Consider the following 14,748-nt stretch of genomic DNA (forward strand, 5'->3'; position numbering starts at 1 on the left):
TCTTCAGCTACTCTTGAATCTGATCTCAGAGTCCTTTTACTATTCTGGTTGCCCTCTTCTGAGTGCTCTGAAGCTTAGTTTTCTTTCTAAAAAATTATGCTCTGAACTGCATATAACCAGAAAACTTCTTTTGGCTATTATGTTATTCAGAGTAAGCTGAAATCTCATTTATTTTTGATGCACTGCTGTAGTCATTGAAGTAATAGTCCCTTAAGATCTACAGATCTTTTTCAGATGAACTGCTGTTTAATATCTTTTTTTTTAACTCATGTGTAAAGTTGACTCTTAGAACCTAAGAGTTCTTATTCTTAGAACTTAGAACCTAAGAATAAGATTTTTACAACTATCCCTCTTACATTTCATGTTATTAAATTTGGCCCAGTTGTGCTAGCCTCTCAAGAATGATTTGAATCATGATAATGTTTCTTATGTTACTTATCTGTCTCAGTTTTGTGTTATTTGAAAATTTAAGGATGCATATATATCTTTTTACATATTTACTGTTCAAAATGTAGAGGGTCAGACACAGATCCCTCTTCTTGACAAAGCCATCTCCCTTCCTCCCTTTTCGTATTTATTGAGATCTTTTGTTTTTACATTACTTTTTATTTACAGATTTTTCTCCTCTATCCACTGAGCCATCATTGTAAACAGAGTTTAAAAAAAGAAAAATAGCAAACAAAGCAGATATTTTCTGTATTTGAAAGTACATAATATCCTTATATCTGCAAGTCTCCCATCCTTCCAACAAAGGAAGAGAAGTAGATTTTCTTTTCTAGGACTGGTATTTGTTTTTTGTTTTTTCCATTATACTGTTGTCATTGTATACATGATAACTTTTCCTGTTGTTTTTTTTCCTCTTCATTTTTCATTAGTTTATACACATTATCACATGCTTCTCTTAATACTTTATATTTGTTGTTTCCTGTGGTATAATACTACATTTACATTCAACAAATAGTCATTCCTTAATTTATGGCATTTTAGTTTTTCACCCCAGTTTTTTGCTATCACAAAACTGCTGTTATGAATATTTTTGTGTACATATTTTTTAGAAGGAAAAACGGCCTTTGATCTCCTGTAGGATGGAAGACCAGAATTAAGTAATCTTGGAACAGTTTTTCATATAGTTGTTACAAGTTTGCAGTTCTTAAAAAAAATTGTTCAAATCCTTTGAATTTAAATTTCTTTGGGAGAATGGCTCTTAGTCTTATATTGTGTAAATTCCATATAAATCACGAGTATCTAAATCTTATCAGAGATTTGATGCAAAGATTTTTTTCCCAGTCAACAGTTTGATTTCTTATACTTGCATTGATTTTGTTCCTGCAAAAGCTTTTTAATTTCATATGATTGAAATTATCTATTTTAGTGACTTAATCCACTCAGCTTTGGAACCACGGCCTTGGGGCAGTGCTGTCCTGATTGGTGAGTCAGTCAACGGCAACGTACATGGCCCATATTATCTAGTGGCCCCAGACTCTAGACCATGCTTCACATCCCATCTGACCGTCTACCCTGGCCATCTCCTTGCCATCTGTCCTGCTGCTGCTCACTCTGGACCACTGGACCTCCTGAGACATGCCCTGGGTGACTTAATCCACACTGCTTTGGAACCACCACCCTGGGGCCATGCTGTTCTGATTGGTGAGTCAGCCAGAACCAATGCACATGGCCCACTATATTCCTATCTAGCCACCTCTAGACCTTAGATCTTGCTCTGTATTCCATCCAACCTGTACCCTGGCCATCTTGCCCTGAGGAAATGTGTCTCCCTCCCCTCCTTTCCATCTCTTGCTCTTGGAGTAGTAATCGGATGTTTCAATACTATTCAATACTGTTGTTTTGATAAAAGGACATGTCATTTGGCTGCCCTATGACTCCATTTCCTGTTATCCCTGTTATTTCCTGCACCAAATTATCTTTATATAGTCACTACCTTATACGTTATTTTCGTTTACCAGAATTAGGCTTCTTGAGGGTAGGAACTGTCTTGCTTTTGTATTTGTATCCTCATTTTATGCTATTGATTGATTCATTCTTTCATTCTGTTTTGTATTCTCTGTTCTTCCTTATTCATAACTTTGAAAACTACCCATACAGGGTCTTTAAAAATCTTTCCTTCCTCTTTTAAGTGTAAGCATCCAAATAATTAACCAGGAATTAAAGTCAGGCTCATTAGCCAGTAGTCTACAGACTCTGTTCTCTTTAAAAAATTGGCAGTTTGCTCTTTTGCAATCCAGTGGGGTATCTCTTCTATTCACAGATCACTTAACAATGACTTACCAGCCACATCTTTGATTTTTATTGGTACTTTAGGGTTAGTTCCTTGGACCTATTGACTAGAGTTTGAAGGTGGCTAAAGGCTTTTACTTTCATTACTTATCTTGAGTACCAACTTTTAGTAGCTATTCTTATGATGTCCTTTCCTGACCAATGTTCATATTCCTTGGCAAGAAAAAAAGTAAAATTAAGAATTCTTTCTCTGGTCTTATTTTTTTAATCATCCTCTTCCACTGATAGCCAGTTTTATTACTTTGATCCCAATTTTCACCCTAGTATGGCTTAAAAAAAGCATTTTTGCTGTATGTTTTTTCACCTACCTTACTCTCATTCAGAACTGTGGCATTCTTTTATATTTGTCTTGTGTTATTGTCTTCCTTTTGTACACATTTAAAAAATATCTTAAGTTTCTGAGTTCCTGTTCTTTTACATGTCACAGTTCTTCCTTTTTCTCTTAATCAGAATTATTCCTCTTTGTGTCTTAGAAATTTAAGTTTTGAGGATCTCACTTGAGTTGACTTCCTCTATAAAATTTTAGTCTGTGGAATCCTACCTATTCTTTTGATATGTTACCCCAAAATATAAGCTATACTTTAGACTGTGCCCAGTTTTCTTCCTCTCTACTGCAAATTCTTGAGCTTTCATGTCAAGATTCATTTCCATCATAGCAATCAGTTTCTTGTACTTTGCGATCTGCTTCCTGAATGCTTCATTTTTTTCTGTCCATGTGATTGATAGTATGTTCTAAAGATAATATTTCTATTGCTGTCTTAATCGATTTTCCTCTCCCCTCCATCACAGTTATAACTCCACTGATTTCTGGATTTCCTTATGTATCTGCCTAGCATTTAACTTGTTCTTTTTTTTAACTGAATAACATATTTTTGAAAGTTCTATTTTGGTTATGATAACTCATTACTCCAGTGCTATCTGTGAGGTCAAATATGATCCTGTGGGCTAGACTCCCTAGTAAATTTTTTTTTATTACTCATACTTCCCCTACCCCCCTTTGTGTATAGGCATCTGATACTTTAGATTTAATTGCCGGCTCCTATATTTTGGGGTATGCTATTCTTTACACAATGTTTAATCTTTATGCTTGTACACACTGAAAAAAAGCAGGGGAAAATTCTATAAATTATATAAACTTAAGGCCAACATTTCATTATATGTCATTCACTAACTAGGAGTCCTTTTGATCCATTAAAAAAATATCTTTGGCAAAATGACTTGTGAACTAAAAGAATTATAGATCAAAAGAAATTGGTTCTTTTAAAATCATTTGGGACAAGAAATTAGAAAATGCGTTTCCCTTCTTTGCCGAGGTGGGTGACTATCGGTATTAAATTTTGCATATATTGTCAATCTTGATATGCTGTTTAATTTTGCTGAACTGCTTTTCCTCCTTTATTTGTTAGAAGGAATTGACTCCCTGATCAGAGAGGAATATTTTCAGAAATGAAGGTGATGTAAAATCAAGGACCAGAAAGTAAAAAAGCAACAATGACAGAAGAGAGTTACTTGAAAGATAGAGCATAGAAGTTCATGATAAAACTGGAACATTTTGAGGGACTAGGGATACAGGGTGATTATAAATATGTAAAGACCCTTGATTTGTTTTTGGCTTTCACTATATAAAGGGGAAAATTTGCTGTTGGAATGGAAATCCTTGGAGAAAAGTGGCAAATAACTTTTCTTCTTAATATCTCAGTCTTTGCAATGCCTACGACAGGCCCTGAATCAAGACCAATGGTTTGTTGTAACTATTGGTTTCAAACAGGAGCCTAGAAGATTGTCTCCCTATGGTCTGTTGGTCATTCTAAATCTCTAGTGGGGAATGACCAGTTCAGTTGGAAGAAACAAAATCTGTGAATTGTTGTTTGGATCAAGATTAAATGATTAAATTAAAATTAAATCAAGATTAAAGATGATAAGAAAAAATTCTTCAATTTAATTCAGCAAACATTTATTCTTATGCAGTGCCATCTATGAGGCATATGTGAAAATATTTTTCATTTTCTTATTGCTTTTGTTACCATCATTAAGGCAATGTGTTATAACTCTTTAAATTTTTTTTTTTTGCAAATATTCCCTTAATATTGCTTTTCTTTTTCACTCTATAATTTTTTATCTTAATGGCACTACCATTCAAAACCAAACCAAACCTGGGTTTTGAATTAACAATCTTTAGAATTCTTGTTCACATATCTAATCAATTACCTAGGCCTTTCATTTCCACCTAGTAATTATTGCATCCTCTTTCTGCTTCCATTACTCCAATATATAACTTCATGACTCCTCCACTTTGGCTTATTTCAATAGGGTCTTAATTTATCTTTTTTACCTTCTATTCTCCCTGTCTCAGAGATCTTCTTTAGTCATTGTTCTTTTTGTTACCCAATGAGAAAACTTTCCTTACTTATGTATTCTCTCTATCTTATCTTGCTATGTTTATTCCATACTTTTTTCTATACCATCTGATTTACATACCCCCTTTTCTCTACCTCCATTTCTTTTGTTTATATTTTTTCTGTGCCAGTAATTTTCTCCTTATTAAGTTCTAAATGGCTGTTGCTTTTGTACACATAGAAACTCAAATGGCATTTTCTTTAGGAAACCTTTTCTGAATATTGACTTTGATCTCACTTCATACTTTATTTTTATCCAAAAAACTTAAGTTTTTTTTGTGGCATAATATTTGTCTTTGTGTCATCTAATAAGATTATAAATCCTCTGTGAACAAGGATTATCATTAGACCTATAAACTTTGAACCTTGCCTAGTACCAGGGACAGTATACATGTGAGATACTTAATACGTGTTTGTTGAATTTACTATTTGTGAAATATAATATTATGTCTTGTATATATGTCTTGAACCAAAATCACAAATTAGGAAAGGCAGTTCATTTTCTAATCTCCAGTACTTCCTGTTTTTCTTCCTTTTAGCCTTTTGGTTTATTGTTGATTGCCATCTTTGTTGGGAAAAAAAAATCAGTATTGAGTAAGCTGGCGGTAGGTTTTTAACAAATTCTATTTCTTGTCGAAAAAGTCAATGAGAATAATTAGGGGTTGACTACAGTTGGTTAAAAAGAGGTTATTTTATTCCCTTTAGATGATAACAGTTTCCCTGGTTTTACTGATAGATTTGTCTGTGGTATTTTTCCCCCCTCTCCTAGGACTTGGATGTAGTGGGTGATGGAATGCAGTGCCCTCCTTCTCCCTTGCTCTTTGACCCTTCACTAACTCTGGAGGATCATTCAATCAAAGACATTGCTGAAGCTCCTGTGGATATTCTGGCAAGTGAAAAACACCTTTAGCTAAGTGTCTCAAATGCAGTAACAGTGCTGGCCAAGCTGTACATTGGGGAGTGGGAATGTCTTGATTTCAGGGCTGATGCTCTGTCACACTGCACCATCTAGCTCCCTGGGGATGTCATCACAGGTAGATTAAAAGCTACCTAGAATGAATTTTACCTCATTAATTGTACTTGCCTTTCTAATCAGTCCACAAGACATAAAAACTAATGTACTAGATACTGCGAGCCCAAAGATAAAAATTCCTGCATTCAAAGAACTTAAAATTTATAATTTTTATTTTTTTTTGAATCAGCTAAAAGATATTTATTTAAGTGTACTTCTCAAATTTATATATGAATCCTTTTGTATTATGATCATTTCTTCAAAGACTTTTCCTCAAACTACTTTTTATGTCTTTTTATTGCGTATTCTTTCTTTAGTCATCTAGAAAAAGAAAGAGAGAGTTTATGGGCAACTGAGTTTTCCCCACCTTTTACTTTTAAGTATGGGTAGTGACATGGTGCAATGCCCACTTGTGGTTCACTTGTAACTGAATATGGGGTCATGAAATTATGATTATCAATAAATTGTTTGACTTGCATACCTACATATCTAGGGTCACTTAATTTCTCAGGTAAAAGGGGGTCATAAGTGGAAGCAATTTTAAGAAACTCTAGAATGGTGGACTTTGTATATTGTACTTGGAGTCAGAGAGATCTGAACTCATATTTTGCCTCCAATTTCTATTAGTTCTGTGACCTTGGTCAAATCTTCCTTCCACCTCAGTTTTCTCAGTTTTTTTTTGTACAATGGGGCTAACATCACCTTAACTCATTGGATCATTATGAGGATCAAGAAATTATTTGTAAAGTGTTTTGCAAGCCTTAAACTTTAGGACTTTATAAATATTGTTACTACATTTATTTAACATAGAAACAAATAAAATTATAACAACAACGGGAATGACCCAATACTGATTCATTAATTGGCAAACATTTATTAAGCTCCAGGCATTGATGATAGTTAACAGTAGTAGAGTTAACAGTAGTAGAGTCTTTCTCAAGTTTTTAAGCCTTTCATAGAAGGTATACAATAGCCAGATACTGTTGTTTTCAGACAAATTGCAAAGTGGTATGATTGATATTGTAGGACATTGAAAAAGTCAGTTATCAATTAACAAGCATTATTACACACTTAAAAATCCTGGAATTGGGGGTGGCTAAATGGCACAGTAGATAGAACACTAAATCAGGAGCCAGAAGGACCTGAATTCAAATCTAGTTTCAGACATTTAATACTTAGTAGCTGTGTGACCCTGAGCAAGTTACTTCACCTCAGTTGCTTCCAAAAAAAAAAGAAAAGAAAAGAAAAGAAAAAGTACTGGAATTTAACAACTTGAACCAAATTACATTAACGTAGTGGGGTTTTTTATATTCATGAGGTAAAGAATACAAAAGATAGGATGAAAATTTTTATTTTAAAATAAAATTCCAACAGCATTTTTGTATCATTTGATGTACTTGCCTACTGTATATCCAGAACTCTGCTGAGTAATGGATACAAAGACAGTAAATAGTCTCTACCCTCAAGGAGCTTAAAATCTTTTTTTTTGCTGAGGCAAATGGGTTTAAGTGACTTGCCCAGGGTCACACAGCTAGGAAGTGTTAAGTGTCTGAGGCCATATTTGAACCTGGGTCAGGGCTGGTGCTCTGTCCATTGAACCACTTAGCTGTCCCGAGTTTATAATCTTATTAAAGGAAACAATGGGTACATATATGTACATGTATATGTAAAACATCTCTTAAGTATATATAAATGTAAGATAAATTAAGAGTTGGGAAAATCAGAGAAAGTCTTGCATAGAAACTGGTATTTGAGCTGAGCTCTCAAAGAACTTGGGGGTTCTATGAAAAAGGATCTTTTACCAATCTGATGGTAAAGCCAAAAAATCAAGGAATGCAAAAGCCTTTAATAAATTTAAGTAATTTAATAAAATGTCTATTCTGTGCCAGGCACTGTTTTAAATGCTATGGATACAAATAAAAAAGCAAGACAGTCCTTGACTTCAAGGAGTTTTTATAAGCTAGTAGAAACAACACACATAGGGAAGTGGTGACTTTAGAAGGTTGGAGTTTATAGAAAGCACAGGCAATTGTGAAGTTAATTGACTTTCCAGAAGCAAAGATAAACTAATTTGTTACTCCTCCCAGATTAAGAGATAAAGAAAGGTAGAAAATAAGAAGGAAGTGAAGGAATGTTTGTTGATAGCATGGCAAGGAAAAATGGCTGAGGTGAGGCATGGCTTACATTCTAGGGCTTGCAGGGTAGAGTTAAGTGGACTTTTGCTAGTCATGACATCATAGTTCTATTGTTGGAATTCCACAGTTAAGTGATTTAGTTCCTCCAGCACATTGTAGAGATTAAATCTGCTGAATTTGGGATGGTATGACAGAAAAATGGCCAAAAGGTGTAAGAGCTTGGGGTATAGATTGGGTGTGGAAGATGTTCTGAATTTTGGCGCAGGACATTTTGTTACCCTTTTTGTTATTTGTTTTATTAAGTCAATTCCCCACTTCATTAAGGGACTGAATTCTTAACCAAGTTGTGTTTTTCTATTAATAGAACCAAGTACAGATCGCAGTAGGTGTGCCAAGGTCACAGGGATCCCAAAATCCTGAAGAAACCACAATTTCTGCACCATTGCCTGGATGTGAAGTGGTTGCCACAAATGGGAAGCCAGAACATATTTCTATCAGCTGATAGTTGCTACTGAGAACAAGTTGACTTTGGGAGAGTGCGAATTCTTCATTTCCCTAAGAAAAATTTGACTGTTCCTCACCAAAAGAGAGGACCCAGGCTGACTTATTTTCTCCCCTTTGAGCAGCTGATATGTATAGTCAGTCATAAAGCAAAATTGTTTTGAGAATAGAGTTACAATTGTCTCAGCTGTGGGTGACTCTTTAAATTGAGCAAATTGTACATAATTCTGCCTCTTGGGGATCAATGAATGAGTTTGTGTCCAAGAGGAAGAAAATAGCTTAATAATGGCATCCTAAAACATTGACTAGGAAACAAGCTGGGTAGCCAGTATGACAAGACTGAAACTGGAAAATGTACCCTATATTCTTCTAGCTTTTTTTGATATTTCGTCCAAGTTGAGTGCTAAACTGGGCATATCCAGGTCCCTCCATCCCAAAAGGAATTCAGCTGTGGACAGTTTGCAGAATCAAACCCTTCTTACCCTTCCAGCTTCCTGCTTCTAACCTCTCTAGAGTTCTGTAGTGGTCACCTTATGTAAGATAAAATATAAATTTTCTGTATAGAATTTCTTATCAAATGATCTAAAAAAGAAAAAGAAAGAAAATGTGTTGAAAATGAAAAAGTCTTATTACTTGAAATGTGAGTTGTGGGTTTAGTTGAATAATTTTGTATTTGAGAGGGCTACCTGCCACTGATTGAAAAAGACATACTGGCATATAGCCTTTGTGAAAACCTTATTGTAAAGAAAATTACCTATTTTCTAAACCTGTTTTTATATATACAACACCCATACCCACACATATGACAGAATTATGTCTGTATGTAATTATAGTATTGAAACTACTTTGGGTTAAGAGAATGGCTATGGGAACAATGGCCTGTGGGATCTACTAAGAATTGTCAGTGTTAGAAAAGATTACAAAAGCAAAAAGCATATGTTGCTAGGGAAAGAGACAACATAATCATTTTCTGTTCTTCTTTTCTACTGTCTACTTGTTGGGGGTCAATTTTCTAAGTCTCTATAGCCAACAGATAGTAATGACAGTTGGAAAAAGACATTGTTTAAAACAGAGGGGGAACGTTTGGCCATAAAAGGCCTTTGAAATCATTTAGTGTGTTCCTGCCAAAGCAACCACAGGTGATGATGATCTGAAAATTAGGTATAACATCCCATTGCTTGAGTTTTTAAAAATTTTGTAAAAATTTTTTTCTGATTAGTACTTCATTTTTCCAAATATATGTAAAGATAATTTTCAATATACATTTCTGCAAGATTTTATGTTACAGATTTTTTCTCTCTCCCTTAATCTCCCTCCTCTCCAGTAGACAGCAAGCAGATACAAGTTGTAAATGTATAATCTTTTAAAATACTTATGTATTTGTCATGTTGTACAAGAAAAATCAGACCAATCAGGAAAGAACAACCAGAAGAAAAAGCAGACAAAAAAAGATGACCATATTATGTTATGATCCACATTGAATCTACAATTCTCTGGATGTGGGTGACATCTTCTATCCCTGGTCTCTTGGAATTGTCTTGATCACCACATTGTTGAAAAGAGCTAAGTCTATCATAGCTGATAATCATGTTACTGTGTATGTTCTGGTTCTGCTCACTTCACACTGCTGGAATTTTTAAGTTGATAATTTTGTATGTCCCACAAATGATGTTATAACCAAAAGTCCCTTGGTAGAAAAAAGGTTCCCTACCCCTTTATTTAAAGAAATGTAGTTCCAAAGTAAATGCGGTCCTTCCCATTCACCTGCCTTAACTCCCAGTACATGTTGTGCATAATACTATTGATGGTTTTCTGTTTTAAAGCAATATATGAATATTAAGGTAGTTCCAACTGCATTTATTCCAGCCTTTAATATAATTCCGAATTTATTTTAACCCCATCTCTGACCATTGCTACTAAAATTAATAATCCAAATAGACCTAAAATTTTCATTCTTTTACCAGCCACTTTTTCTACAACTTAGCCTATTTACATAACTGAAAATTGAGGCAAAGGCTGAGAATTTCTTGGCACTTAAAAGATTGTCAGTTTTTTTCTGTCTATATTAAATATTCTGGGTATCCCTGCTTATCCACATTTATGCAGATATTCTTGAGTTGACATGTATCTTGGTTCTGAGATCCATCCCATTCTTTACTAATACAACTTTGTCTTTGGCGAGATCTACTTTTAAAACTATCTCACTTTCTGATCTTGAAAACCTGATTGAATCTATGGTCCTTTTTGTAATGTTCTTCTCTTAAAGTGTAGTGTTCTCTGGGAACAGGTTTCTTGGGGGACTTCTGGAGGTAGCCTTAGTTTCAGTTCAATAATTACAAGAGCAGCCAGGGATTAACGTCCCAATCCTTTATTGTCTCTTTCCAAGTCTTGTCTCCTTTCTAGGGCCCGGTTAGCTTTCTTAGAAGCCTGTTTCTCTCCTTGGTTCCAAGAGTTCCTGCCGTTAGTCCTTTTTACTCTGCCAGCTTCAGCCTCCAGCACAACGGTGGAAGATGGAATGAATCTGTCTCCTCCTCCAGGAGCTTCTAGTGGGCTTGTGTGTCTGGCCTTGAGAGCTTTCTTGCTTATGTGCTGTACACTGAGTATACAGCAATCATTTTATCACTAGGAAACCATTATTGTTGTAGGATTAAATCAGTCCTAAACTAGATTTAAGTACTGTCTCCTCAGTTCCACTTAGTACCTTGTTTCAAGTTCTGGTTCATAACTTCTCCTTGGAGGATCAGATAAATCATACTGAACCATGCTAAATTAGATAATTATTGTCTCTATCAATTCTACAGTCTTAGCACCTTGTAAGAATCCTAACACCTTTAAAAAAAAGTTTAATTTTTTAAAAGAGTGAGAATGTTATGTTAGTTCCACACTTAGTTCCTGCAGTCCCTTCTCTGGGTGTAGATGACTCTTCATCATTAGGTCATTGAAATTGACTTTAAACATCTCATTGTTGGAAAGAGACAATCAGAATTGGTTGTTGTATAATACTGTTGCCGTGTACAGTGATTTCCTGGTTCTGTTCATTTTACTTAGTATCAGTTCACAACAGTCTGTCCAGACCTTTTTCAAAATCATCCTGCTGATCCTTTTTTTGTAGCAGTAATGTTCCATAGCATTCATATATCAACTTATTTGGTCATTCTCCACTTGACGGGTATCCATCCAGTTTTCAGTTTTTTGCCAATGTGAAAAGGGCTGCCACAAACATTTTTGTACATTTGAAACCCTTTAATTTGGGATATAAGCCCAATAGAAACACTGCTGGATCAAAGGGTATGCACAGTTTGATAACTTTTTGACCATTGTTCCAAATTGCTCTCCAGAATGGCTGGATCTGTTCACAGTTCACATTCGTCCTTGTCCTGTCATCTTAGCTAATCTGAGAGATGTGTATCTCAGAGTTGTCTTAATATGCATTTCTCTGATCAATAGTGATTTGGAGCACTTCTCATATGATTAGATAATAGTTTTTTTTTCTGTTTCTTTTTTTTTCTTTTAAAAAATATTTTATTTTATTTTATAATAACTTTATATTGACAGAATCCATGCCAGGGTAATTTTTTTTTACAACATTATCCCTTGCACTCGCTTCTGTTCTGATTTTTCCCCTCCTTCCCTCTACCCCCTCCCCTAGATGGCAAGCAGTCCTATATATGTTAGATATGTTGCATTATATCGTAGATATAATATATGTTTGCAGAACTGAACAGTTCTCTTATTGAACAGGGAGAATTGGATTCAGAAGGTAAAAATAACCCGGGAAGAAAAACAAAAATGCAAATAGTTCACATTCCTTTCACAGTGTTCTTTCTTTGGATGTAGCTGCTTCTGTCCATCATTTATCAATTGAAAGTGAGTTAGATCTCTTTGTCAAAGAAATCCACTTCCATCAGAATACATCCTCATACAATATCGTTGTCGAAGTGTATAATGATCCCCTGGTTCTGCTCATTTCACTTCGTATCAGTTCATGTAAGTCTCTCCAAGCCTTTCTGTATTCATCCTGCTGGTCATTTCTTACAGAACAATAATATTCCATAACATTCATATACCACAATTTACCCAGCCATTCTCCAATTGATGGGCATTCATTCAATTTCCAGTTTCTAGCCACTCCAAACAGGGCTGCCACAGACATTTTGGCACATACAGGTCCCTTTCCCTTCTTTAGTATTTCTTTGGGATATAAGCCCAATAGAAACACTGCTGGATCAAAGGGTATGCACAATTTGATAACTTTTTGGGCATAATTCCAGATTGCTCTCCAGAGTGGTTGGATTCGTTCACAACTCCACCAACAATGCATCGGTGTCCCAGTTTTCCCGCATCCCCTCCGACATTCATCATTATTTTTTCCTGTCATCTTAGCCAATCTGACAGGTGTGTAGTGATATCTCAGAGTTGTCTTAATTTGCATTTCTCTGATCAATAATGATTTGGAACACTTTTTTTTTTCAGTTCTGATGTTTAATTTATTATTTTTCCTCCTATTTTAAAAAATTATTTATAAAATAAAACAAGCATTTGGAACACTTTCATATGAGTGATAATAGTTTCAATTTCATCATCTGAAAATTGTCTGTTCATATCCTTTTACCATTTATCAATTGGAGAATGGCTTGATTTCTTATAAATTTGAGTCAGTTCTCCATATATTTTGGAAATGAGGCCTTTATAAGAACCTTTAGCTGTGAAGATGTTTTCCCAGTTTGTTGCTTCCCTTCTAATCTTGTTTGCATTAGTTTTGTTTGTACAAAGGCTTTTTAATTTGATATAATCAAAATTTTCTATTTTGTGATCAGTAATGGTCTCTAGTTCATCTTTGGTCACAAATTTCTTTCTCCTCCACAAGTCTGAGAGATAAACTATCTTATGTTCCTCTAATTTATTTATAATCTTGTTCTTTATTCCTAGATCATGGACCCATTTTGATCTTATCTTGGTATATGGTGTTAAGTGTGGGTCCATGCCCATAGTTTTAATTTCTTCATCTCAAAATTGACCTCATGATTTGAGTCAATTATATATTTTAGAAATGAGACCTTTATCGGAACTCTTTAATGTAAAAATGACTTCCCAATTTATTATTTCCCTTCTGATCTCTTCTGCATTAGTTTGTACAAAACCTTTTTAACTAAATATCAAAATTATCTATCAGGTGTTCAATTATGAGTTCCAGTTCTTTGTACTCAAATTCCTTCCTCCGCAGATCTGAGAGATAAACTATCCTGTGTTCTGATTTGCTTATATCACTGTCTAAATCATGAACCCATTTATGTGGTGTTGATATGTGGTGTTAGGTGTGAGTTGAGCCCTAATTTCTTCCATACTAGTTGACAATTTTCACAGCAATTTTTGTCAAATGAGTTCGTATCCCAAAAGCTGGAGTCTTTGTGTTAGTCAATAATTATAGCAATCATGTGTTTGACAATCTTGTCCTGTGATCCTAACCTATTCCATTGAAAGACTACTCTATTTTCTTAGTACCAAATAGTTTTGGTAACCGCTGCTTTATAGTACAGTTTTAGTTATGGCACAGGTAAACTACCTTCATTAGCACTTTAAAAAAAATTACTAATTTTCAACATAAAGATTTTGATTTTCCATTTTTTTTTCCTTCCTCCTCTCCCCTTTTCCCAAGATTATAAGCAATCTGATATAGGTTATACATGTCCGATCATATTAACATTTCCACATTATTCGTTATAAAAGAATCAGAACAAAAAGAAAAATGCTTCAATCTACATTCAGCCTCAGTTCTTTGTCTGTGGGTAGCCTTTTCTGTTTGTAGAATTAAATTAGATCATTGTATTGCTAAGAACAACAAAGTCTTACCAAAGTTGGTCATCTGCATGATGTTGCTGTTGCTGTGAATGATGTTTCTCTAGTTCTGCTCTCTTCACTCAGCATCAACTTATGTAAATGTTTACAAGATTTTCCTGAAATCCACTTGTTCATAATTCCTTACAGAACATTAATATTCTATTAAATTCATGTACCGTATTTTTCAGTCATTTCCCAATTGATGAGTAACTCTGTGTCCAATATCCAATTCTTTGCCACCACAAAACTGCCATAAACATTTTTGCATGTTTTTTTCCATTTTTTACAGTCTCTTTGGATTACAGACTTAGTAGTATTATCAAAATGCTGGATCAAAGGACATGCAATTCCAGAGTAAATGATGTCCTTTAGGCACTTGTTTACCAAACTCTTGTACCACTGAACTTATGGAAAACTGAAGCATGATAATAACTGACATTTATGTGGTTCTCTTAAAGTTTTTAAAGAAAAAAGATAAAAAGGGTTAAGAGATTTTCCCCAGCATCACAGAAGATAAAAATCACATTTTTCTCATTTCACTTTCTGTAGAGAGCCTGAACTCTGGAGAATA

General features: G+C 34.6%; 1 protein-coding gene and 1 non-coding gene across 5 annotated transcripts in view; both read left to right on the forward strand.

The window, feature by feature from the left end:
* Positions 1-14,357, forward strand: part of KANSL2 (KAT8 regulatory NSL complex subunit 2) — a 40,679-nt gene extending 26,322 nt beyond the window's left edge. For 3 of the 4 annotated variants that reach the window (XM_051961139.1, XM_051961138.1, XM_051961137.1), the window contains 2 exons: positions 5,461-5,580; positions 8,203-14,357. In XM_051961139.1, coding sequence (XP_051817099.1) covers positions 5,461-5,580; positions 8,203-8,340 — 258 coding nt within the window. In that variant the 3' untranslated portion in view covers positions 8,341-14,357. Of the gene's footprint in view, positions 1-1,372; positions 1,648-5,460; positions 5,581-8,202 lie in introns of those variants that run through there. The other variant, XR_007947616.1, reaches the window with a different exon arrangement.
* On the forward strand, positions 4,013-4,148 carry LOC127539509 (small nucleolar RNA SNORA2/SNORA34 family). The gene has a single exon (XR_007947944.1). It is a non-coding gene; the product is annotated as a small nucleolar RNA SNORA2/SNORA34 family (small nucleolar RNA).
* Positions 14,358-14,748: the final 391 nt, after the last annotated feature.

This window comes from Antechinus flavipes, chromosome 5, assembly GCF_016432865.1.
Source record: "Antechinus flavipes isolate AdamAnt ecotype Samford, QLD, Australia chromosome 5, AdamAnt_v2, whole genome shotgun sequence".
Classification (NCBI taxonomy): domain Eukaryota; kingdom Metazoa; phylum Chordata; class Mammalia; order Dasyuromorphia; family Dasyuridae; genus Antechinus; species Antechinus flavipes.